General features: G+C 39.3%; 1 protein-coding gene across 1 annotated transcript in view; it reads right to left on the bottom strand.

Annotated features, from left to right (window-relative positions):
* Positions 1-2,276: 2,276 nt before the first annotated feature.
* Positions 2,277-25,676, bottom strand: part of LOC124165829 (HEAT repeat-containing protein 1) — a 144,832-nt gene continuing 121,432 nt past the window's right edge. The window contains exons 23-27 of the mRNA XM_046543356.1: positions 13,431-13,631; positions 10,334-10,831; positions 8,433-8,766; positions 3,762-3,920; positions 2,277-2,668 (exon numbers count right to left, since the gene is read on the bottom strand). Coding sequence (XP_046399312.1) covers positions 2,471-2,668; positions 3,762-3,920; positions 8,433-8,766; positions 10,334-10,831; positions 13,431-13,631 — 1,390 coding nt within the window. The 3' untranslated portion in view covers positions 2,277-2,470. The remainder of the gene's footprint in view (positions 2,669-3,761; positions 3,921-8,432; positions 8,767-10,333; positions 10,832-13,430; positions 13,632-25,676) is intronic.

Genomic DNA, 25,676 nt, shown 5'->3' with positions numbered 1-25,676 from the left:
TCGCTTCTGGAATGATACCATTTCGATTGTAAAATCGATCGATATATCGACTGATGACACGCAAGATTATTAGATTACGACGTAATTACAAGAAAATTTTATATTAAACAGTTGAAATTTACATTCAAAATTTGTCTAATGTCGTCTGCTTTCGTTCCGAGATCAAGTATTTTTAAGCTAAGCTTCGCGTGGAGATCCAGAGGATCGTCTGCTCCTGCAACAGTAGTCAAGTAAATACGCACGACGTCGAGTTTATGGAGCAGTACTGCTTTAGATAATGTGGGAATTGTCTAATACCGTTAAGACTCATTTCTTCATCATGATAACTCGTGCAATAGCAACAATTTCCCACTCGAACTTCGTGCGCAGCAGTGGGCACTCCCAAGCGCTCCAAAGGCAACAAAAGGTGAGGAGCTCGGGGTGGGGAAAATTGGGGCTTCTTATTGGCTGTAGTTTTTCATAGTCAGACATTCCCGAAAAATGGCCGCATTTTATTATTCAGCACGTCACAAGAATTCAGAAATGCATTTGGATAAATTACGGTAGAAGAAAGAGATGTGGAATGAATGGAAGAATGTAAATGGCTAATAATAATAAATTAAATCATGAATTCAGACGTTTGCGACCCTTAAGAAGACACTAGAGAACGAATTGCGGGTTGCGTCACGGCAAGCAATTGAGCGTACTAACCAGGAAAGAGCAATTTTTTCAAACGTACTAACCAAATTCTTTTACCTGTATTTTGTTCCGATGGTACCGGGACCGAGGGAAATCGCCGTACTAAGGAGGAAAACGTACTAAGGAGGAACGTACTAACCAAGTTCCACTGTATTTCGAGAATTTTCCGCGACTTGAAATAAATCAAATACAGTTTCGCAATTATTTTATTCCCATATTTCCCGGTGTAGCACTTTCTTACTACCGCCTTGGTAATTTTTTCGATGCTTTCATGAACGATCGTAGTTTAAAATTTATTGCGCTTAGCGACAGTCATATGTCTTGCCTGCATATTTATGCCGCGAAATCTGACTATTCCATCGGGAGTCCGGGACGTCAATTTCTAGCAATACTGAACGAACATCAATCCATGCGCGGCAGTTTTAGGTGAAGGAGGCAGCTAATTAGCTGATACGCGGTAGGGCAATGAAATTTTTTACCGTCGCCGCCACATTCTGAAGTAGTTCGCCCAGCATTCTCACCGGGAAATCACGTCCTTTCGCAGACCTAGCGTTTCTGTGTGCCCTCGACAGAGTTTTTCTTCGGAACGCTACGTTCATTGTATTTTGGAGAGAGAGAATTCAACAAAATTTTCAAAATTACGCTCAATTTTTTGTCTATTTTTTTTGCGGCAGTCACGTGTTTATTTTTTTAATAATCTTTAACATGTCACATGTTATAAGAATGATAAATCAATTCTAAAAGATATAATAAGGAGTATTTTCAATTATTTGCCATAAATATGAAAATTACTTAATTAAGCATAGGCTGATGATGGATTCGAGAAATAAAAGAAGGCAACTACTTGACATTACCACATAATTAGCAATTTTCCTAGACATCAACGAGGACAGGCAGAAGGCAGTGACCTTTGGAATACCATCATTCACCCTCACATCTATTTTAAACAACTGAGGAAAAACAGAAGAAACTGTATATCTAGGCTGCGCAAATAAAAAAACTCAGGCAGTTAAATACAAGGATGAAGAAATTATGTTTAGAAATATAAAACTATTGTTCTTTCCTCCGAACACTATTAGTAAATTACAACCCTTAGACCAGGGAATTATTTCTTAGGTCAAAAGGCATTAACGAAAACAGCCAGTGATTTATTTACAGTGAAAATGGCATTAAAAAGTGCTCGTGGAATTGAAAACATTATTTCGAAAGAGTTTGAAAAAAATTTTAAGCAAACCCATTAACTAATTTATTTTCTTAAAAGGCCTCTTGAACAATTTACTTTTACCTTTGTGTAACCATTAAATTGTAAATATATGTTCACTTATGCATACCTATATATTTAAATATATTAAAATAATGGCTTAAAAGACAGTAGCACCTTTCATTCCCCAAGAATATGAAAAAATGGTGCCTACCACTAAAACCTCTCTATAGTGAACCTCCATACATCAAATTGCCCAAATTTTGGTCCCCTCCATTACGATGTAAAGAGGTTTTACTGTAACAAGATTTTACACATTATTTCCATCCATAGGACTAGCTTGCTGAACAAAACTAGCCTTATTTCAAAAACATTGCTATTAAACAACATCGCTGAATTATCATGGTAAAAAATATTTTATTGATCATCGGCAGCTTTAAAAGGTATGTACAAGCCAATTACAATGATACAACAATTCGAATATGTTTGATTGAAAAAATGACTGAGGAGGATAGAGAAGGAATCTCTACAACATGGGTTCGACTGACGCTGACAAAATGTTCATGAGTATAATTATGCATTACACTCTTCTCAGAGGTACTTCTGCAATGGTTCTCCGAGAACATCACTCAGAGTTGCGATAGCTTTTTGAGCGGCTGCCTCCACTTCTTCCTCCTCGTCTTCCATCAACTCAGCCAAAAACGGCACCGTTTCGGGCAGAAGCGGCAGGAAGTCTTCACCCAGCTGCTTGCCTAGCTCCAGCAGAGCTGAAAGTCCCGCCAGTCGTACCTGAGATATCGAGAATGACATGTTTAAGCATGAAGGCCTATGCAAAATAAAACCATCATCAGCAAAACTACTTTTAAAGTGACAACCGCTTCACATGCAGTTTCACATAGCCATTGCTGATTAATGAGCAACAATTTCACAACCTGGAAGAACAGTGGTCAATAAAAATCAATAGCGTAATTACGAGCAAAATGGAAGAGCGGCTGACACTGTCACAATTCCTCAAAAGCCAATGAACAATTTAAAGAGTAATGAAAACTACGACACTAATACTGTCCAAATACATTTAAAATATTAGTGTGAGAATCAAAAAAATTTACTAACTCTTCATTCTTAAAGAGATCCAATACTAGCACTAAAAGAGCCACTTCAAGCACAGCCTTTCCAATATATTTTACCCATTTCTGAATGTTAACCACCAATTTCAAAAATCAAGGCGCTCAGCCAATCAAAAGAGAAAAATTCAATTCATGCACAATTCCCCACTTTCCACGGAAATCTTTCAAAATTCCAAGTACACCTTACGTGACTAATGCGATAGATAAGAATTTTAAAACACCCTAAACTACTTCAATAGTTTTAAATAATATTATGTATTTACAAAAGGACAATGAATAGCTTAGTTGGCACACTTTGTACTTAAAATTTGAATTTATTCAATGCAAGCCAAGGCCCTGATTCGATCTCATACATATGTAGATACGTTGACGCCACGTGGCATTCTAATCTTTGTGTTTTTGAAATTTACTCCAGTCAAGAGGCATCGTTCTTACTTACGTCTGACATTCCACCATTCGATGCGGCTCTAAAAATTCTACTACGCTACTTAACTTAAAATTACGAAAAACACATTTTAGTCCAAAAAATGGGTGTTGAAGTGACAAAATTTTACTTGAAATGAGTTTGAAATAAAATATTTTGAAATTCCCAGTTGGAGCAAAAGTTCATGCATAAGCCCAGAGACTAAAATTTAACGCATAATTTCCAATTTTCCCAGCCACTGCACACCCTAAAAAAAGTATCTTAAAGAATGAGTGTCCTAAAACATTGCAAAATTTAGTAATACAATCGTGTATGGTGTACATATACAAACCTTAGAATTGCTGTGACGTGTTTTCAGTAAAATTTGATAGTTCAGCTGCTTCCATAGTGAATCATCAGCAGCAGAGACGGCCAACTTAACCAGAGTGGGAACTACATGCACGCTGCACCTTTCTTGAAACAGATCTATGCCACCAACTAAATTCTCCAACTGTTAAGAAAAGGGGAGTGATTACAAGGATTTAGCATCATCATGTGATTTCAAATATCACATATTACAGTGATTGAGATCAATATCTTTTAAGTGAAATTCAGAACATTTTACTCTAAAAAAAATTAACAAATATGAACCAATAATTTTCCATGAAATAAGTTTCTCAAGTGTTTTTCATGCTGAGGGGTTCTCTCAGTAATTTTGAAAGTCATCGAGCATTCTTAAGAAAGTTACCTTATTTAATGGCTTTGTTTGATATAGCATTTTATCTGGACCATTTATACAGAATTTCCAGGACTTATTCTCTCACAGTACATGGTTAAGTTCATTTCATAGAGAGAGAAGAAGGAAGTCTTTAGTGCCTGCACAGTTTCCCAAATCATAGTTGTCCACGGCAGATGAGCAGCGATTGACTCCTATGTGCAATACCGTTTCTGATATGCTGGGCGCTGCACAAACACCCTCAATAGCAGCAGATTGACCGTTGCCACTAGCAAAAGAAATGCTTAGTGATTGCAACGACCTTAGGTGGAGCACTACAGTGGATGAGGAACTGCAAGAGACAGCAAGTCAAAACTTGCAGTGATTGGAATATTCATCGCTTGGAGTTGAGAGCGTCCATGCCCATCTGGGATATTCTCGTACGTACAATGACAAATCCTGTCCCTACTCCTGTGTGTGGTGGTGAGCGTGGCCACTGAAGAATAAATTGTTATCATTATAACCATGAAAGGAAAGCTTAATGGCACCCAGTAGGGGTGCTGCCAAATGGAGATGGCCACCAACCCCTCATGGGGTCATCTTTTTATTCAATAAATTTGATGGGTTTCTATGGAGTTAATCAATGAGGTTTTTGGCCCCTTGAAAGACTTATGTACTACGGGCAAAACATTGCAGGTGTCAGTCCATGTCTCGTGTCCTTCCAAGCAAATCTTGTCTCCATTGGTATGTACTGCTCAATTGGTCTCGTGTTATCATGACTAAGGACTCTTCTGCAGTGTGAAGGGCACGAGATATTGAAGTGAATTGTGCAAGAGTTGCGCAGAGGAATATGTACTGATTCTAAGTGGTTGACGTGGCTCACTTAACAAACAAGCTGTTAGCATTGGTAACAAAGGAAGATTGGGTAAGTGTGTCATAAGCATGAGGAGAAAATTCAGGAAGAAGACAGACACATAGGAATTACCCTAAGTGATGGAGTTCCCCAAGTTGTTATTCCCATTGGTTATGAATCATGCGATAAAAAGTGCAGAAGAGAGAAAATATGCTATAAGTAAAAGAAAATTTCAGTGAGAACACACCTCCCTGTGATTGATAAAATTAAAACATGGATCATCAAAAACCCTCATGAGAGATATGTCGTGTGTTTCATATGATAAAAATGATGTTACAACATAGTATTTCAGCTCATAACTGTGCTTATAGTTGCAGGCTTCTTTGTTAAAATCAAGTTCAGTATGGTATATTATAGATCCTTTCTCAGTGCAATAGATTGGTTGGAATTTCCAATTTTTTTAAAAGGTTGGTGAAGAGGAAGTTTTTTTAATGTGCTTTTGCACAATCACTAAGACTTGTAGATGGGTTTGACTTCCTCCACTCCCAGTGATGAATATATATCGCAATCAGCAGAAGTTTTGCCTCAATATCTATTGTAGTTACTCAAGTATTTCTATGCACTGAATAGTAGAGGCCTTCACGTTGTAGAAATCCATCTTACTGTTTCGTGAATGAAAAACTTTGCTGTCTCTACAGTTTGGAACTTCATTTCCCTGACTAGTTTCGATACACTGTATCATATTCAGATGGCTAGTCCTATGAATATGATACAGTGTATCGAAACTAGTCAGGAAAATAAAGTTCCAAATTGTAGAAACAGCAGAGTTTTTCATTCACAAATCAGGAGTATTTCTATGCTGAAGGCAGTCGAGGCATAGCATTCACTTTCGACAATTCCTTTGAACCCCTGCTGTCAAGAGTTTGTATGCAGTGTGCACCGAGTCAAAAACCAGATAGTGGGATTGGAAACTGGTAGCCAATCCTACCACCTCTACCATGGGCAAATGGGCTTAGGGTAACTTCACAGTTCACAGAAACTCTGAGAGCACTATACCAATTACCATTACTTAGCCATTATAAATTTTCAGTAATATATTATTTAAGTTCAATAATATTTACAGTTATGCATGAAAACATCATGGGGCAAATTACCAAACATTACAAGGAACTTATGACAATAAAGTTTTATGGACTGCTTCGTCAGAATTTTTTTTTACCCTTCTATAATGATCATTCTGAGGGTGTCTTATCCAATACATTCACACATTATGGCTAAATGAAAGAGTGGAAGAGAGAACACACAAGGAAACCACTTAACTTGTAAATGTATAGGATCAGAAAATAAAGTCTGTTCTCATTCACACATTCCTACAGGCTCCACTTCAGCCCACAAAAATCACTTTCGATTTCACACATCCACTCCTACAAGTTAAAAGATTGCGTAACTAAGCCTAAAAATCCATTTAGAATACTGAAAGTTTAATTAATGAATTGGACCACTTATTTGAATGGACTTAGACAAAGTTACCTACCCAATCCTGGATTTTCGTGATACAATGCATAGCTTAAGCCTTTGCGCAAAATTTTGTATTTTTGGCATAAATTATGACTTTTTCCATGATTAGGATAAATTTTTTTATCTTTGAGTTAGATTTTCAATTTCGAACCACTAATAAACGTCATTTTTCGTTACCAATCTTGATTTACAAAATTCAAACCATGGATTAAAACACTGGATTTCCATTGCTGCTGTAATGTGTCATCCGGAAACCTCATCAAATGAAAAAAGTACCAATAATGGGTCTATTTGCTTTGTACAAACTACACTGAGCCTAAGAGAATTCTCTGAGAAATGAGTCAGCCCTCAATCAAGCTACATACTTGGCAGCATATGCATTCACAGAGGCTACTCCTCTAGCACCCTCTCTGCGTCCACTTAAATGCATCCGAAAGAGGTGGCATGTGTTCAACCACATGCTGCCCTCTCTCTTCAAGAATTTCATTCTTTAAATGCATCACTACAAGGAGCTCATCATCATTAAAACTCAATTTTTCAATATGTTTGCCGTGTGCTATGCTATCCATGGCTTAATTCCCAGCCGTCTCCGTTTGCACCAGCGATACGTTTCCACCTATGGCTGATCCCTTGATGTTTTGGTTATATAAGAGGTTAGGATGTGGGCTTTAAGCAAAAGTTATACAGCAAAGCTTAAGTTTTTGCCCACAGGAATGCTTAAAATCATTGGCTCTCAAACATAAAAGAATTTACTCACGTTCACGAGTATGCTAGCAATGTTTTTTTTTAATGTTAACAGAAAAAGAACAAATTGCCATGCTTACACTCTGCAATGCTGGGATAGACTGAATTTGTAAGGTGTTCTGCCAGAAGCACCTGGCCTCAGCTGAACACACAACAAAGAAGATTCCCACCACAGAACAGAACAGATTTTGCTGCCAGACTCGTCGAAACCAAATAGATAGCATTTCTAAGTATGTACTAGGATATAACAGAGGGATTTGATGAGGTCTGTAGACCACTTGAAAAAATAGTAAACCACATTTTATTGCCACATTCAATAGCTTTCTCAAATATTGGTAATGGCAATGAGATGCACCATCATTTTTCAGATTTGGTACGAGTAGAAAGAGGGAAGAAGTGTGGCAGCCAAGAGGGTTGACCACTCGTGTGCCTATCAATGAGCACCGCTTTCAAGTAACAGCCTCTGAGCATCCCTAATCAAAATCCTGGGCTTGCACGAGAGTTCCTCGCCTGGTCCATCAACCCAGAATATTTGAAATCGGCTCTCACCTGTGGCTCCATCTAGGCGAGTTCTAAACTTACTAAGCCAAGCAAGCCTTTGAGTTAGATCACAGAGTTAGCGATCTTTTCCCAATCTGCAAGTGATCTCAGCAAAGCTTATGTCCACAGGCTTAAATTTGGAAATTGAGTAATATGGAACAAAATAAGTGCCATGTCAATGAGAAAGACGACATAAATGGCCTCGAGAGATGCATTGTTTATATTTTTTACAGCCTATATCTCTACCTACATTTGTGAGATACAGTTCACCACAATCTGATCCGTCCTTTGAGCACAACCCTGCACCAACGAGATATCGCTTACACGTCTTATGTCTCCTCCACCATTGCAGTGGATAGTTAACATTTTCATTTTGAACACCATATGGATAATACGTATGTATTTTTCCCATTTATTGAAAACTGGATCTTTATTTCGATTTTCCGTAGAGATTTTTTGTACATTTTTTTCATACCAAATTGTGAATTTTTTTTTCCACAATATAAGCCCTACAAATCAGTCCATGACACATTCATGTGACTGATCAAACAAATCGCTGCCTTACACAATGCACTACCCTTAATGCAAGAGATTGTACGAATAAATGAATCAATTGTAATGGTCACAAGACCATAAGGTTAAGAAGTACCAACCTGATCAACCAATGGAGGCATCAGAGTTTCAAAACGGCCCGAAGTGACAAAACGACCGGTTCCATCTTCATAGAGAAAGACTGAATGAAGCATTGAGAGAATGCATGTGATTAATGAATGTGCACGCAGGCCATCACCATCCTCCTCCTCACCAAAGTACAGTGCTTCCTCCGCAGGGGTGTGCTGGACATCTGCGTCAACCACCCCACTCTCAGCATCCGACTTGATTTTGGCCAAATTATTGCGTTCTAACAGCGAAGCAGCGTGCCTGATGCAGTGGCCAGCAAAGAGCACAAACAGGCCCTTGAGACACTCGGCACACTTGCTCGAAAACCTTAAATGATTCAAGAGAGACATACACTGACAATTATACTACAATTGCAGTGGGATTTCATCACCATTGCCAACACTAAGCAGGCTACACAGTACCTTAAAGAGGTAAATTATAAGCAAAATTGTACTGCACATTTACTTGTCAATTCACTCATCAAGAGCACATCACAAAATTACCTTGAGACCTGTAACGAATCTACCGCATTAATCTAACTTCCTATATTTCCAGATCCCACACAAACAAAATCAAAAGAGATATTTTGCTGATCAGATAGGTACATATAGCAATTTTTTCTTCCTCTGAACAATAAATGTTTTTAACCCTTTCGCGCCGGACCTTCGTTGAGGGAAATTCTTCCTCAATACGAGTCTCTTCAAAGTTGTCTTTACTCTACTGTACGAAGCCTTTTCGCATCGACCGAAGGCAGTGGTTCCCTCCCTAACCATTTTTAGACCCAACTCAGTGGGGCGCCGATCCCTTTCCTCGGCCTCTGTCCCAGACCCTCGAAGGATTAAAAGCCCCTTCCTAGGACGAGTCCGCGGTCAACTGGCTAAAATATTAGTGCAAAATATATGCAAACATTTGTTGTTCGCAATGATTTTTTACATTCAAAATGAATTTTGTGTTTCTTTTCTGAGCGTGCAGAAATTTTAAACGAAGTTCTAACGTTAATTTAGACGGATTTAGTATATTTACTAGTTGGTCTATAACTCCGTTGATATTAACGTTAGAATTTTGTTTGAAATTTCCATGTGGTCAGCAAAAAAAGATGAATTCATTTATAGCAATGGATATGAAAAGTAAGCAACAAATATAGTTTTGGAAAATACACTGCAAATAACAGTAGTTGACCGCATGGAGAGGATAAGAAAGGGTCGACCTGAGCAGGCGAAGATGGGACTGGGCTCGCGCTAAGGCGGATCACGAGGGGCGACCGCATCCGTGGGTCTATTGTGTCTGCCACGGTCACTTTTTTCGACCTGTGCCGCACAGGCGTGGCATTCGTTGCTTAGGTTAGGAAAATTAACGCCGCACAGGTGTGGCATTCGGCGCGAAAGGGTTAAAAAATGCGAGATGGAACTTTGTATGCACATTTCATTTTTATGCAAATGGATAATGTCTTAACATCAGGGTGGCCACACAATGAACTTTTCAAATTCCCTGACAATTTCCATCATTCTAGACAAAATTTTTCCCTGAAAAAAATAATGAGCAGAATTTTTACCATTCCTGTAGTGATTAAGTGTAATTTACCTAAAAACTAATGCATATAATCAAAAATGTTAATGGTAAAACAATGTATAAATAAAATATTTAATTGGAGCTTGCCTGATCAAAAATTACTTTTCCAAAAATATGTGTGATTCGCAAGAAGTCTCCTCCCTATCTCTTAGGAATTCCTTAATTCAGCCTAAACATAGAATACCATTTCCTGGGCAGACACTGAGGTCACAAAACATAGGGACTCAATGGTTCAACCTAGGGATCAATTCTTCGTGAGTGATAGAACTGAAGAATTATATTACCAAAAACTCCCACCTAATTCAGGCGCAAATTATTTACTTACCTATAGAACGTGATGGCCCTGAGATGAGGAGCTTTATCCCCTGACGTCCACTCAAAGAGACGGTAATAGAGTGACCGAAACAAGGTCTCCGAGAGCTTCATCACCAAAACAACCAGGGCACTGATCACACTCGCCTCTACATTTTCAACCATTTCACCACTCTCCTCGTGTCTATTCTTGGCCCTAAAGTCTAGCGCACGCAAGAAGAAGTGCTCCAATTCAACCAGGTGACTGTTCACATCGGCACGAGTCATCTTGGACAAGCTGTGAGAAAACAGGTCCATGAGTGGGACGATGGCCGCATGGCACTTGCACTCCTTCGGAAGCGGTTCTTCTTTCGTTCCCACTTCCTCAGACTTCAGCTTCATGCGCTTCACTCCATCCTTCAAGGGAATCACCGCCTCTGGAGCGGGATATTTCCCTTCACTGAGGATTGCATACGAATCACTCACGGCAGGAATCAGTACACGCAGGGGAATAGCAGAGGACACCTTGTTCCTGGAAAAAAGACATTACTGAGGATGACTGAACATAATAAAAAAACATTTAGATACCCAGAATTTAGGTACCCAGTCCCCTTAAGCAAAAATGGAGTTCCATAGCCTGTGTTAGTTGAATCAATCATGCACAAGGGCATGGCCACCGCATGCTTTTATATTCCATCATTACTTTTCGTAAAAGATTTTCAAATACAGCACGTGCACTCCCGACTATCCTAACGGGCTAATGATGGGGAGAGGCGGCACGAATAATCAGAAGAAACACAAATAATACAAACTTTCACTTAAATTTCATGTAATTTTCAAAATTCATACAAATCAAACGATTAAATATTATTTATGCACATCGTCTGTTATTTTGGATTGCTTTCCAGAATCATTAAGAGCTTCTTTTTCCCAACCGCAATCTTTTTGACCGTGATAACGTGATTGTACTCTTATTCCTACTTGTGTTCTGCGTAATGCCTGATTTCCAAAAACAGTGCACCCGTGTCTGCAAGACCACGGATTCATAAAATTGGTTGCACAAATGCTTCAAAACCACTGCGCGATATTGGAGACTACAATGCCAGGCACCACGTTGCATAGTTGCGTCTCACGCAAGTTGCCCGGTATGCATCTACTGAGGGACTCGGTTCCCTGATCACTGAACGTCATTGGGCACCATGATCTTTAGATAACATGAACACTAAGCTTCTGTGAAGGTAATGGGCACGCGGCCACCTCATCGTGCAGCAGCACGCGTAGGAAACCAGGACTTATCGCAAATTGTTTACGCTGGCGAGTGCCTGGCTATGACTCATGCTATCTCCACTTCCACTTCCCCCGCTGCTTTCTTCACTTCTACTATTCCATTCCTCTCCAGTTTCACCTTGGCTAATCACATCGTTAATATGTCCGAGTGCAACGAAATTTCCCATTCCTTTGGCCTGTATTCAACTGAATGCGAGGCCACGGCAATAACTGCACATTTGCGATATGGCATACATAGAATCATAGATTTTAGACAACACTTATCTTAATTTGCGATTGGTTAACCATTGAAGAATCTTCTAAATTCAATCAAGAATTTTTCCCCGCCATTTATCGTCGTCTGCATGCAGGAGCAGACGTCCAAGGAAACTTGAAACATACCTTGTCAAAAAATAAATTTCCTTTCACGAAGAGAATTCTCACGGAAATAATAAGCCCCGTGTAGCCTTGCATTAAAATGCAAATATATAGGTGCTTTTGCTCCCAATTGATTAGTTTATAAAGAAGAAAGTGGAAAACGTCGAAGAAGTGTAAAACTCAAGCACGGATAGGCCGCAATATGGATAAACCGCAGCCGGATAATTGGGAGTCTGCAGTGCATAAAATAAATCAAGGGGTGGGTATTCTTGTTTGTTAATCACCTAAATTATATTCATTTTGGTTCCACATACTACAATCCATCCATCATATTGAGTAATTGCTAGGCAGGACAGAATGATAATAATAATAATAATAATAATGATGGATGCCTTTATTCGGGCGAGGTTGAGACTAACTTCCACCTAACCCCTCATTGAATGAAATTCAGACATTTTTCTATCTCGATTTTTTTAACATAAGGCAAATTAAAATTTTTGGTTTGGACCCAAATTGTGAGGTCAAAAGATCAAAATTGTAAAATTTTGCTTACACTCAACGAAACTTAGGACCTTTCCCCATAAGTGTGCCAATTTTCATGTACATTTGGAAAGTTACTAAAATTACAGGTCAAAAATGACACACGACCCTTGGGACAGTCTGTACATTAGCAAGTAAGTCAGTCAGTGAGTTTCAAAAGGTACTTCCTACATATGTTATGCATATGTTTTACTTGTAAGCAAGATCAGAATTTCTCATGCCTAAAAAACATCCCAACTGAAGTCCACTGCAGGTGCATATTTGAGATTGACGTCTTCAATCTCAGTGAAATTTGAGAACTGAGACAAAATTAATTACCTTAAATCACAATGTACAACAGCATTTTTGTAATCACTCAATTTTTTTCATCAAAAATTTCACCAAACATTTGAAATTTGCAACCACAAACACAATCAATAATAGACAAATGTCAAATCAAGAGAGAAATTCCTCGCCCCCTCAAAACATTCAGAAATATGGGAACGTTATTTGCTCGCAAGAGCAGATGACGATCAATGGCGGGAAAAAATTCTTGATTGAATTTAGAAGATTCTTCAATGGCTAACCAATCGCAAATTAAGATAAGTGTTGTCTAAAATCTATGATTATATGTGTGTCAAATCGCAAATGTGCAATCCCTTCCCAATGTAATGAAATCACTACTTGTACCTCTCCAGAGCAGAATAAATAGCAACTAAACAACAGTCACAGAATGACAAAGCTGGCTACACAAAGACGTAGTTTTATTATTACTATCATCTCTGCTCAAGCAGAAAATTAATGCAACTCTCAAATTAATGCAAGCAGTTTTTCGTTCATTAAAAAAAATGGTAGAAGGATGAAACGCATTCTCCTGTACTGAAGCTAAAGGAAATTGCTTTTCAGGAGTGTAAACATGACAAATAAACTTTTAAAAGCTTACCAAAAGATAAAATGGAATTACTCACATTATGGATGCCAGCTTCAATGACAGTTGTTCATTCTTTATCTGCATGTCACTGTCAACCACTTCGCCAGAACTCTGCTGTGAAGTGAAAAGACAAAGCCTCACCAAAAGTGTCCTCAAATATGGCGAGATGAAATTGGGGATGCTCTCCACAACTCTTTGCACAGCAGTGACAACACCTATCTGAGCTGTTGTGTTGATGCTAAAAAACAAAAATGAATTCAATTCACAAATTAAGATGGGTCATTCTCCCATAATCATACAAAATTATGTCCATGGACTGCCATAAAAAACGAAAATGGCATATTATTTTACGTACCCTCTTACTAAATTTAGTGACCAATTAGTAAAGATAAAGAAATTATGTTCCTCAAATTTAATGTCCACAGACTGATGATTTTTAGTGTCCGTGGACAGTCCCACATAGATTTTTGAAGAGATGTTTATTGCGTTAACAGCCTTTACTAAATAATTTATTAAGAAATATATCATTATACAAGTAAAAAAAATATAAACATTCCAAAATAGTCTTTTTGGGTTGCTATTACTTCATTGTATTTATTATAAAACAAAAAAAAAACATTTGTCCTACCCAAAAAAGCAAAGTTCGTGGACACACAGGGAGAAGGGGGAATTACTCATAGGGCATGTTGGCAGCCCTGAACAACCAGTGTGCAGAGAAGGGATTGTGAGCTATATTGGGTTGTTTGAGTTTAGTGAATGTTTCAATGCTGGAAGAAAAATTTTAGCTCAGTTTTTTTTTAAGAACCAAGATCATCAGTTATGTCCGTGGACAAGTAAAAATTAGTAAAAGTAAAATCTTTTAATAATTACAATTGAGTTGTCTTTTACAGATCCAGGATGCAAGTTCAATGTAGTAAGGGCAGTGCCTTAACTTTTTCTAAGTCCCAACTACAACTTAATTTTGAGAAAATCGTCATGTCCATGAACATCATATTCGTGAACTCTGAAGTCCATGGATATGACAGATAGTAAATGGTAGTGGACATGATGGTACACTATGACTAGTGACAGAATGTCTAATGACAAATAAATAGGGATGGTCGGATTGGATACCTCGGATCCAAATATCCGCGGATGTTGCCCTTCATTGGATACATCAGATCCAAAGTCGCGGAAGAAATCGGATCTGGATCCAAATTTTTAAATAATAGCTTCAGTGGTTCAGTGGGTGAATGCAACGCTCCATAAGGGTGGAAAGAGTTCCGATTCTCTCTTCGAATGTGCCGTCGCATGCGATTCTTGTCCTAATCATGAACCGTATTGTTTGAAAGCTCTCGCAGAGGTTACGTAGGAGAATTTCAGCCGTGGAAAATAAAAAAAAGCAAAATACGACTGGCACATAGTGCGACTCTTCCCAAGAGATTGAACAATCATCGGGGGAATCTCAGCGTCGTAGGATAATAACCACGTCAAAAGTAACTACGTCACAGATTTCAGAAAACCACCCTCGGCGGTCCATGAGCCCATGCCTCTATTGTTTTTTTTTGTTTCCGAAATCACACAGACCATAAATCATTGTCTTCTAAGGAAAATATCAAATTACACGAGAACAATTGAAGCATGTTTCATGCCTACCCCGTCTCACTAACTGACCTTTTTTGGCCTACCTGCTTCAATTCTCCGTTTCTAGTCGACAAATGCAAGGAGAGTGACTTTCTGGGCCCGAAGATGTCTCGATAGCTTCGACAATTAGATAACATGCACGAGATTTAAAAAAGAATTAGACCAAACGCGACGCATTCCTGACCATATTTCTGTTTATTTTTCAGCTCTAATTGATTGCCACTAAGATTTCTATCTACAATTCTACAATTACACTTTACTGATATGCAACATTTCCAAACAGCACAATTTTCAAAGAAACAAGTGCAGCATTGACCCCTCAAACAATTAGAGACTGATCCGGTCGAGCACCTCATTGCACGTGTGATGTTAATGCTGTTTTAAACACTGTAAATTGTGTTGCTGATTGCGCAGTTGCAATTTAATTTAATGATATACTGATAAAAATGTCTTTCATTGTGTAGTAACATTTCTATTGAGATAAGGAGAACCAATGTATGCCATGCGCGTGCACTGTGGCGTGAAATTATCGCGGGGAAGTGCTTAATCCACCTCACCATACTGAAGCATTTTCAGGTGACAAAATTCGGGGGAAACGTGCGTGAGGAAAATTTGAATTCAGTCGATGGCAGTGGGGTAGCCAAGACTTTCGTTAGGAGAGGGGTCCAAAACCAGGGGGAAAATTTTTAAACAACATGGTACAAAGAAGAGGGTTTCAAAATAATTTTAACACCCTTCATAATGGAAAAAAAACATTTTTCAAAGTAATCTATTGTAAATTCATGATTTTTCAATATTTTTTTCCTCCCATGAAGGAGAGTCATTGTGTTTTTACTAGTGATGGGTCGGTTCGATTCCTCGATTCTTCGATTCCTCGATTCTCGGCCAAGAACCGGAATCGAAAACGAGTACTTGCCAAGGCGAAAAATCGATTCCGATTCCAGCAGTACTTCAAACAACAAAATATACGACCGCATTTCCAATAGTCATTTGAATTTTCGCGCCGTAATCGTAATAATAAAACACATATCTTCTTGGGATGTGCGAGTACTCGAAAATTCAAGTCGATCGAATAGTTGGTACTCGACTCGAGCGTTTCGAGTAGCATTACGGATGTCGAGTCGAGTAGTTAAGGTTGCAGAGCTTTCGAGGCTAGTAGGTCCAGCAATCTGCCGACAGGAAGCGCTATCATGAAACTCATGTAATACTGCAGTTTTTAAAGCCGATAAGTCATTCTAATGATTTGGCCTGGTAGTTTCAGCCTGCCGAATTCACTATTGTTGTTGTCGACGTGGGCGCCGAATACCTTTACGCCAGCCGCGGCGGCCGATCGTCTTCCTACCCCGCGCACACTGGTCCGAAATCGGAAAAAGCTGGAATAAAGTCCAAAATGACCTTTTTGGGGATAGAGACTGGAAAATCAGCGTAAATACTCATAAATCATTACCAAATATTGATTTAATTGCCATTTTACATAATTGCGAACCTTTAGTGAGATACAGAAGCCCAAACATGACCAATTTTTCAATGCCACACGAGATATATATCACGCGATATCGCTTTTCCTCAAAAAATCTTCGAATTTATCCAAGTGGTTTTGCGTTGGTATGAGTTTTGTGGAATTAAAAACGCAATATTCCTTTGATCTGCTGCTTTGCCTATACTTTCAATGACTTTTGAAGATTTTGGCTCTCATCTGTCTGGTTTTACAAGGCAAAATGGCCGACCCGTTTTTCACGTGAAATTTGACATTAAGTAGACATTATCTTTCGTTTACGAAAAATATAACTCGGAAAATTTGAACCACAATGTAATGTAGAGATGTCTAAAGAGTACTAAGTAGAAATCTTGAAAAAAAAGTTTGCGACGAAGGAAATAAGATCGATTTTTCAATCGCGCGTCAAGGCTGACCTACACGCCGCGGACCTCTGAGGCTCGGTAACTGAGGCCGATTTTTCAAGTTTTTTAAAACATTAGTCTTGAAAATCGTCATTCAAAGCATGGATAATGGTCTTCATTGACTTAAAACACTAAACTGAGGATATTAAACAGGATTATGTATAGATCGACTTGAACATTTAGCGCATTACTCGAGTGAAAATACTAAGGATTGGATATTTTTCAGAACCATCCCGCGCGTAAGAAATATGCCTCGGGTATTGAAGTAAAGTGAAGAGATTAAGTCAGCATGCTTAAGAGAGAGAAAAATGAACTCTTTCCGTGAAAGGCAACAAGCGATACCCTTTTTCCCTTTCCACCCTCGCCGAGGAGAGTCGCGCGGTAGGGGGAGTTTACACACCACAAGGCTCTTTTAGCCTTTTTTTATTACTGCGTCCGTCCGATGTAATATTCATTTGTAGCGTTTATTTTCTTTCTTGAACTTAAAAAAGCAAGAGATTTTAAGGTTGATTGAATGACGTGAGAAGTATAGCATTTTTTTTGGCTCTACAAAACTAAAGTTTAGTTCTATAGTTGTTCGCTTCGTCCACTTGAATTCCATTAAGATTCAAGATCCAACAAATCGTTGACATAATTTTTAATAAAAATTCCAAAGTCTCCGAAATCTTGCAATTTTGGTGGGAAAGTACTTGTCCAATAACACACATGTGTAGCAAAAGGCAATTTTCTGCAGGCAGTAATACTGTAACATGGAGACGTCAAAACCTGCTGGCTGAGCATGTAGAATAATTGGATTTTCTGCTTGAGAATTTGAAAGGGCCAAATATTACATGATTCATATACGTAGTATGTAATCTTTGTTACAGCTATGAAAATTCATGTACTCAGGGCTCTCCTTTGTAGTTTGGATATATATATATATATTGTCGACATATTATGAGTGCCAATATTCTAAAGTAATACCTATCATGTAACACCACTTTTCAGGTATGTTCTGTTTTGAAATTTAGCTATTATATTTGAATTACATAGTAATGATATGAAAGATTCTTTTGTCAACTGACTCTTTCACGGAGTAATATTTTTTAAAGTGGTTTTCTTATTGCCTGGAATTAAGTGATATTTTTCTTGGAGCCTATGGCATCAGAATCGATGGAATCGGTATCGGTGGAATCGGAATCGAAATGTCAGAATCGGAATCGGAATCGATAAAATTTTGGAATCGACCCATCACTAGTTTTTACATTTCAGAGGGTCCGGACCCCCCCCGGACTTTCCCCCAGCTACGCCATTGGTCAGTGGTTTATCCAAAGATTTTTCCTATTTTCATTTCCAAACCCAAGCATAACAGTGTAGGTCCCGAGCATGTAAAGATGTTTTTAAAAAACAACTTGAAAGCCTATAAAACTGATTTTTTATGTACAGACTGTCCCAAGGGTCGTGTGTCATTTTTGACCAGTAATTTTAGTAACTTACCATCCAGCAATACTCATGAAAATTGGCACACTTATGGGGAAAGGTCCTAAGTTTTGTTGAGTGTAAGCAAAATTTTATAATTTTGACCTCACAACTTGGGTCCAAACCAAAAATTTGAATTGGCCTTATGGGGTTTCAATGTTAAAAAAATCGAGATAGAAAAATGTCTGAATTTCATTGACCAAGATGTCAATTCTTAGGGTTTCGGACCCGAAAAAACCCGAAAATAACACTTTTATTGACGAAAATTCAACCGTTGACCCAGTAAGGTCACCGTCAAGGTCATAAGGGTGACAAAAAGAATGGCATACCAACAAAGGTGTCGATCCGTGGGTTTTATAGGGTGCCCAAGTCATTGGTATTGTCCAAATACCCGTATTATTCACTTATTGACCTCCGAGGGTCACAACGGGGGTCAAAGGTCATAGAGCTAAACGTCAGGCCATCATGACAGCCCAAGTGTGGAACAATGGGTTTTAAAAGGTGCCAAGGTCGGTTTTTCAGTTCATCGTTCCGCATAACAGATTTTTTTGATCCTCTAAAGTCATAGTTGGGGTATAAGGTCATAGAGAAAGTGTGCAATGTGCTTACCCCCCCTTCCTTCCAAAATTTTTCCATTTCCTCGCAGTCTTTTCGGACAGGCCTCCCATGCCCTCTTAGTTTCACGCCACAGTTGATCATTTATTTCTCTAGACATTCTTTTGATTTACCGCTCAAAGTGAAAGACAGAACTCATTTTAAAAAGATATTAGCTATGTCCGAAGCAATAAGGTAAAACATTAAAGGAATGGATAAATCCAGCTTTTATTTTGATTGTATCATGCAATGTGATAAATATTTAACCATTAAAGAGAAAAATCATAAAACGACAAAATTAATCTGATTATAAACTGATTTGTGAACATGGAGTTTTCTAGTTTTTGTGCTAATTGCAGAAATGGTTTTGAATGCCATGCTCTTCTTCTCGAAGCTGCACCATTACACTTTCTAGGGCTTCAAGTTTGGAATATTTAAATTTTGTTACAACGCACACCTGGAATTGTTCAGTACACGCTGCACGGACAATAGTGCTCAGCGGCAAATGCATCTTAATGGAAATGCCAAGACGTAGCCACAACTGCATATCTCTGCTTTGATGAGATTGTTGGGTGTTCAAGAATCTCATCAAAGCAGAGACATACCCAACCAATTTGCAAGTTTGAATGTGAAATGAGGTCCTGATAAATTTGCAGACAGTAATGTTTGCAGGACGAGGGAGAGGAATGGGGTATTGCGGTCTTTACAGTCAAACTGGGACTTTTTCTTAACATATCTTTAGGACTTTAATGGGAAAAACTCGCAATCCTTAACTTGAGCGTTACCAATGGAGGTCTAATACTTACATGAAAAGCGGAATAAATGGGTTTTGCTATTTGCTTGTTAATCTTTAAAACCAATGGGATTTCTGCATAGCTATGTGGCGTAAAACCTCCTTAGAACCTTCTTTGAAGAGAGATGTGAGGAAGAATGTGGACACAGAGTCGGGCAAAAGGATGTCTTGGGAAGCAAATAATCAACAACGACGTGAAACTAAGAGGACAAGGGAGGCTTGTCAGAAAAGACAGTGGATATGTGTACTCAATTATTCACCCTTCTAAACCTTCGGTTGGGGAAATTAGTTTTCCCATTATTTCAAAACATACATCTATGACCTCTGACCCCCATTATGACCCTCGATGGTAAAAAAAATTGACAATATGGATCTACGAACTGCAAAACTGACTTGGGAACCCTTTAAAACCCATTGTTCCACACTTGGGCTGTAATGATGGCCCGATATTTAACTCTATGACCTTTGACCCCCATTGTGACCCTCGGAGGTCAAAAAACCAACAACATGGACCTATGAACTGCCTAACCGACTTAAGCACACTTCAAAACCTATGGTTTGACACCTTGGTTGTCATGATGGCCCGATATTTAACTCTATGACCTTTGACCCCCATTGTGACCCTCGGAGGTCAAAAAACCAACAACACGGACCTATGAACTGCCTAATCGACTTAAGCACACTTCAAAACCTATGGTTTGACACCGACGTTTAACTCTATGACCTTTGACCCCCATTGTGACCCTCGGAGGTCAAAAAACCAACAACATGGACCTATGAACCGCCTAACCGACTTAAGCACACTTCAAAACCTATGGTTTGACACCTTGGTTATCATGATGGCCCGATATTTAACTCTATGACCTTTGACCCCCATTGTGACCCTCGGAGGTCAAAAAACCAACAATACGGATCTATGAACTGCCTAACCGGCTTTGGCACCCTTCAAAACCTATGGTTTGACACCTTGGTTGTCATGATGGCCCGATATTTAACTCTATGACCTTTGACCCCCATTGTGACCCTCGGAGGTCAAAAAACCAACAACACGGACCTATGAAGTGCCTAACCGACTTAAGCACACTTCAAAACCTATGGTTTGACACCGACGTTTAACTCTATGACCTTTGACCCCCATTGTGACCCTCGGAGGTCAAAAAACCAACAACATGGACCTATGAACTGCCTAACCGACTTAAGCACACTTCAAAACCTATGGTTTGACACCTTGGTTATCATGATGGCCCGATATTTAACTCTATGACCTTTGACCCCCATTGTGACCCTCGGAGGTCAAAAAACCAACAATACGGATCTATGAACTGCCTAACCGGCTTTGGCACCCTTCAAAACCTATGGTTTGACACGTTGGTTGTCATGATGGCCCGACGTTTAGCTCTATGACCTTTGACCCCCGTTGTGACCCTCGGAGGTCAATAAGTGAATAATACGGGTATTTGGACAATACCAATGACTTGGGCACCCTATAAAACCCATGGATCGACACCTTTGTTGACATTCTATTTTTTTTGTCACCCTTATGACCTTGACGGTGACCTTACTGGGTCAACGGTTGAATTTTCGTCAATAAAAGTGTTATTTTCGGGTTTTTTCGGGTCCGAAACCCTAAGAATTGACATCTTGGTCAATGAAATTCAGACATTTTTCTATCTCGATTTTTTTAACATTGAAGCCCCATAAGGCCAATTCAAATTTTTGGTTTGGACCCAAGTTGTGAGGTCAAAATTATAAAATTTTGCTTACACTCAACAAAACTTAGGACCTTTCCCCATAAGTGTGCCAATTTTCATGAGTATTGCTGGATGGAAAGTTACTAAAATTACTGGTCAAAAATGACACACGACCCTTGGGACAGTCTGTATATACAAATATAAAAATGTGTAAGAAAAACTAAAAAGCATTCCTTTGATTGTATGTACCCAGAATAAACATGAATAATTACTTTGTTTAACAGCAGGGATTTGAAAATGCGTTTTGATGACGATCCGAAAGATCCAGCTCCAAAAATCAAGGATCGAATCCGAAAGAAATCCTGGATCCGTCCACCCCTACATATAAAACAAATTTTTCTCATGTGTAAACACAACATTCCTCTTCTGCTGTGTCCGTGGACTCATGTCCGTAGACAGGACAAGAGTAAAAATAAAAAAACAGTGTACATATAACTAGCGATCTCTGCCACTTAGGCCATTAGATTGTAGGATGGACACACTGTAATTACACTATTTTGGTTCTTATATAAAGAAAATGTATTTTTTAAATTTTGCCTGTAGAAAATGTACTTTTTTTGGAGATTGACACAGATTATTATGTATGATTTTCATTTCCTGCTTCCCCATGCACTACCATTTGACAAGTAATTGGTGAATCTTGACTCTATTTACAGTTTAAGCTTTCCATGTAAATATACCAAATTAAAACTCAAAAAACAAATTAAAATTTTACGAAACAGACAAATGTTTTCCATGCTTAATCTAATTTATTTGGTTGATAACTTGGCAAATCATCAGCCAAGAAGCATTTCAATCTTTTCACTAGCTTCGACTGAGACCATCATCACCACACGTTAGGGGCGGTCATTATACAACTTTTTTCGAAAGTCCAAGTTCGACATATTACAAAATGTAGCCCGACGTACCAAATGAACAGAGAAAATTTTTTTTCATGTAGGTTGACATCCTACGGTTGCACCAGGGCCGTTTATGTTGAGAGTAGGCAACCCGCAACACAGTCCCTCTTTTTACGCTATTTCGGCGATAAATGTCGTGATTTTAATGGTTTTTTCATCCGATTCTGCACCAGTCATGTGTGAAATAGTCGAGGTAAGCAACATAGGTCGAATAATCACGTTTTTTATACAATCACCGGTATTAAAATGAAAATAAACGTAAAAAACTTTGAAAATTTCTTAATTAATGGCATATATTTTAATTTGGTGTACTCGTATGGGCATGATCGCACTAATATGTCCCTACCGTTTATATAGAACAACACTTTTCCCCTCTCCCATCCTAGAGTAAGGATCTCCTCATCTCCCTACGCCTATGAACTGATGTCAACGCACTGCTCAGGGATGTGAAATGCCCTGATGCCTTCATCTGGCGAATAGGTCTTTCTTGACTGCAGTATCCTTTGGAAGGCTACTCTTTGCACTTCGGGCATTTCATCATTCATCAATGAGGATGTTTTCTGAATGAGCGAAGAACGCTTTGCTCTGGATGAATTTCTCAAGAACTGTACTTTTTCTTATTCTCTTAAGCATTTCCCAGATATGTTCTGCTTCTGTAATCTTCCAATTTTTCTTTATTGTGAACCACATAGGAATATAGAGTTTCATCATAGTCTCGGTTATTGAATTCAAAGCCACTTTTGGTCGTCTTGTTTCTATGTAAACGCGGATCACTCTGTTGGCCGTCATTCCCCATCTGCTGTTATTCATTTCCCCATTATCGCGATCAGCCAGCTCTTGTGGGATGTATACCCTGGAAATACCACGAGCCATGTCCAGCGAATAATTTTGGTATTTGTGATGAGAGATAAATTTAGTTCAGGATCAGGGAGAGCAAGATCAATCGTCTGAAATTTCATTAGAGGTAGCATCGCACAGGTCTTTAGTTGGCGACCAATTGACCCAATGTAGATATTTGGTCCCGTCGTTGGCCCATCAAATGTCTCCATTATAAGTCGAAGAGGGAGTTCATCTGATTGCAAAAGGCGCTTAAATCTAAAAGGCACGCCCGAGACGCACGTCGATAAAACATACAGCGCCTCCCTTCCAGCCGGTCGCGGTGTTTGGTGATCCATCACAACCGATGCACCGTATGGAAGACGTGTCAACTATAGCAGCTTCAACTAATTCGAGGATAGAGTTTCCGAGCCATTCTGTACCTCCTGTTTCAGTTTATGCATGTCAAAATGAACCCCGCCGGGTTCTGCAAGGATAACTACACTCTCTTCGGTTGAGTCGTGATGCGCACTTTATTGTTGCTGCACAATTCCCTGATTTTCGTCTTGTCTTTTCTTCCCTCGAAGAACACTGTTATCCTCGGTTGGTCTCTAAGTTTTTCCATATCTTCTGAAGTCGCAAGCTCTCTGTATTTCTTCCTTCGTCGCGCAATTTTCTTCCGGTCGACAATCATCGATGCATTTTCAGGTGTGACCTGGCCGACGTCTTCAAATGCTCCAGTCACGAGGGTTGCTGCAAACCGCTTGCTACGTTGTGCCTTTTCACCGATTGGCAGGTCACAGGCAGCTTCAGGATGTTGCACGACGAGCTACTTAGGATGGGCGGGAGGAAGGTTGCCATTCATCGTCGAGCACAGGTGGCGAGTCATCTTGAACTTTAGAGCACTAAGACTTGAGTTTAGAACCAATTTTCTGGGCAAAGGATGTTGATGGTCTCTTTTCAAATGATTCCTCCGTTTTTATCATTTTTTTTCTTTGGCAGCCTTCTTCCTAATTGTTTGTGGTTTTCCAATCAATGGTCCCAATCACTAGTTCTCCGGTTGATCTTTGGTCTAAAAGGAATTACATTTCTTCATTTTTAATAAGTCTTCGGCTTACGAATACACTAGGTTAGTTTTGGAAGACACATTGAGCAAAATCAAACAATATTTTAACATCTTCCTTAAATTTTTAAAAGTCTCGATGGACAACAGATGAATTTTTCTTCTTAGTGCTCTTCATAATTTTTTTACATTTCGTGTGGTATCTCTAAACTGCTATGAGGATGCCGCGGTTCGACATTACAGGTCCAGACGCATCATTCTACACTTGGTCCACTCTGTCGGCGACAACATGGGCAATCTCCTGGACCGATTGATCAAATTCTCATCTTTCTTGCATCTTTTCCATCTTCACCCACTAGTAATACTACATAATATCTTCATATGTGGGAAGATATCTCCCAAACACCTGTCGAGGAGCGCCAAAGAGATGACTCTCAACTGAAGAGCGTGTTAAGAACATTCATTGTTTATTTTAGTTGCTTCTCCATTAAAAAATCACTTTGGCACGAAATCCTTGCCTCACCAAACCTTGCGAAAGGCCATACGCATGTACAAGACAATTCATCAATAGCGTACAGGGAATAATTATATATATGTCATCCTACGGCTGTTCGAGACGGTCCGGGAGGTGCTGCCCCTCGGGGGGACGCCGAGGAACTCGGACGGACGTGCCAGTTGGGAGGTTAACGCGCAGTCAGTCGCGCAGAATGTGTGTGGGTGACGGGAGTGTAGAGAGACGGTGCAGGTTTTGCTAGGGAAGAACCACACGAGTTGCTGTATCTAGCCGATATTAAAGTTCTAGTTGCATCTAAGTGAAAGTGTTTCCGTGTGCGCTTTGAAAATCCATGCTACCTCTCCTAATAACCCCTCGACTTCACATATATATATATATATATGTATATATTAAAGGAGAATACAGGGGAAATGGAGAAAGAGGAGAGGATACCGGCAAATGTTACTTTGTTTAATTTGTATTTACATAGCCTTCAGCAGCTCACTTCCTTCCAATCTGTTTAATTACCATTTCTCTCCACCAATTTTGGATACAAAAAAGATTGCATCTTAACTGGTACGTCATAAGACTTGAAGGGTGGGTAGTAATGGGAGAAGCTCGAGTTGGAGCGCCCTCCACGTGGTGAGCTCTGGTTCTCCCTGAGAGCCAGAGTGGCACCTGTTCTCATGGTGGGCGAAGAACTGCAAAATTTGGAACACGGAGCCATTGTCGTCGACGATGTAGCCTGAGGAGTGCGTTGACATCAGTTCATAGGCGTAGGGAGATGAGGAGATCCTTACTCTAGGATGGGAGAGGGGAAAAGTGTTGTTCTATATAAACGGTAGGGACATATTAGTGCGATCATGCCTATACGAGTACACCAAATTAAAATAT

Source organism: Ischnura elegans, chromosome 9 (genome assembly GCF_921293095.1).
Source record: "Ischnura elegans chromosome 9, ioIscEleg1.1, whole genome shotgun sequence".
Classification (NCBI taxonomy): Eukaryota; Metazoa; Arthropoda; class Insecta; order Odonata; family Coenagrionidae; genus Ischnura; species Ischnura elegans.
This window is presented reverse-complemented; position numbering and strand designations above follow the sequence as displayed.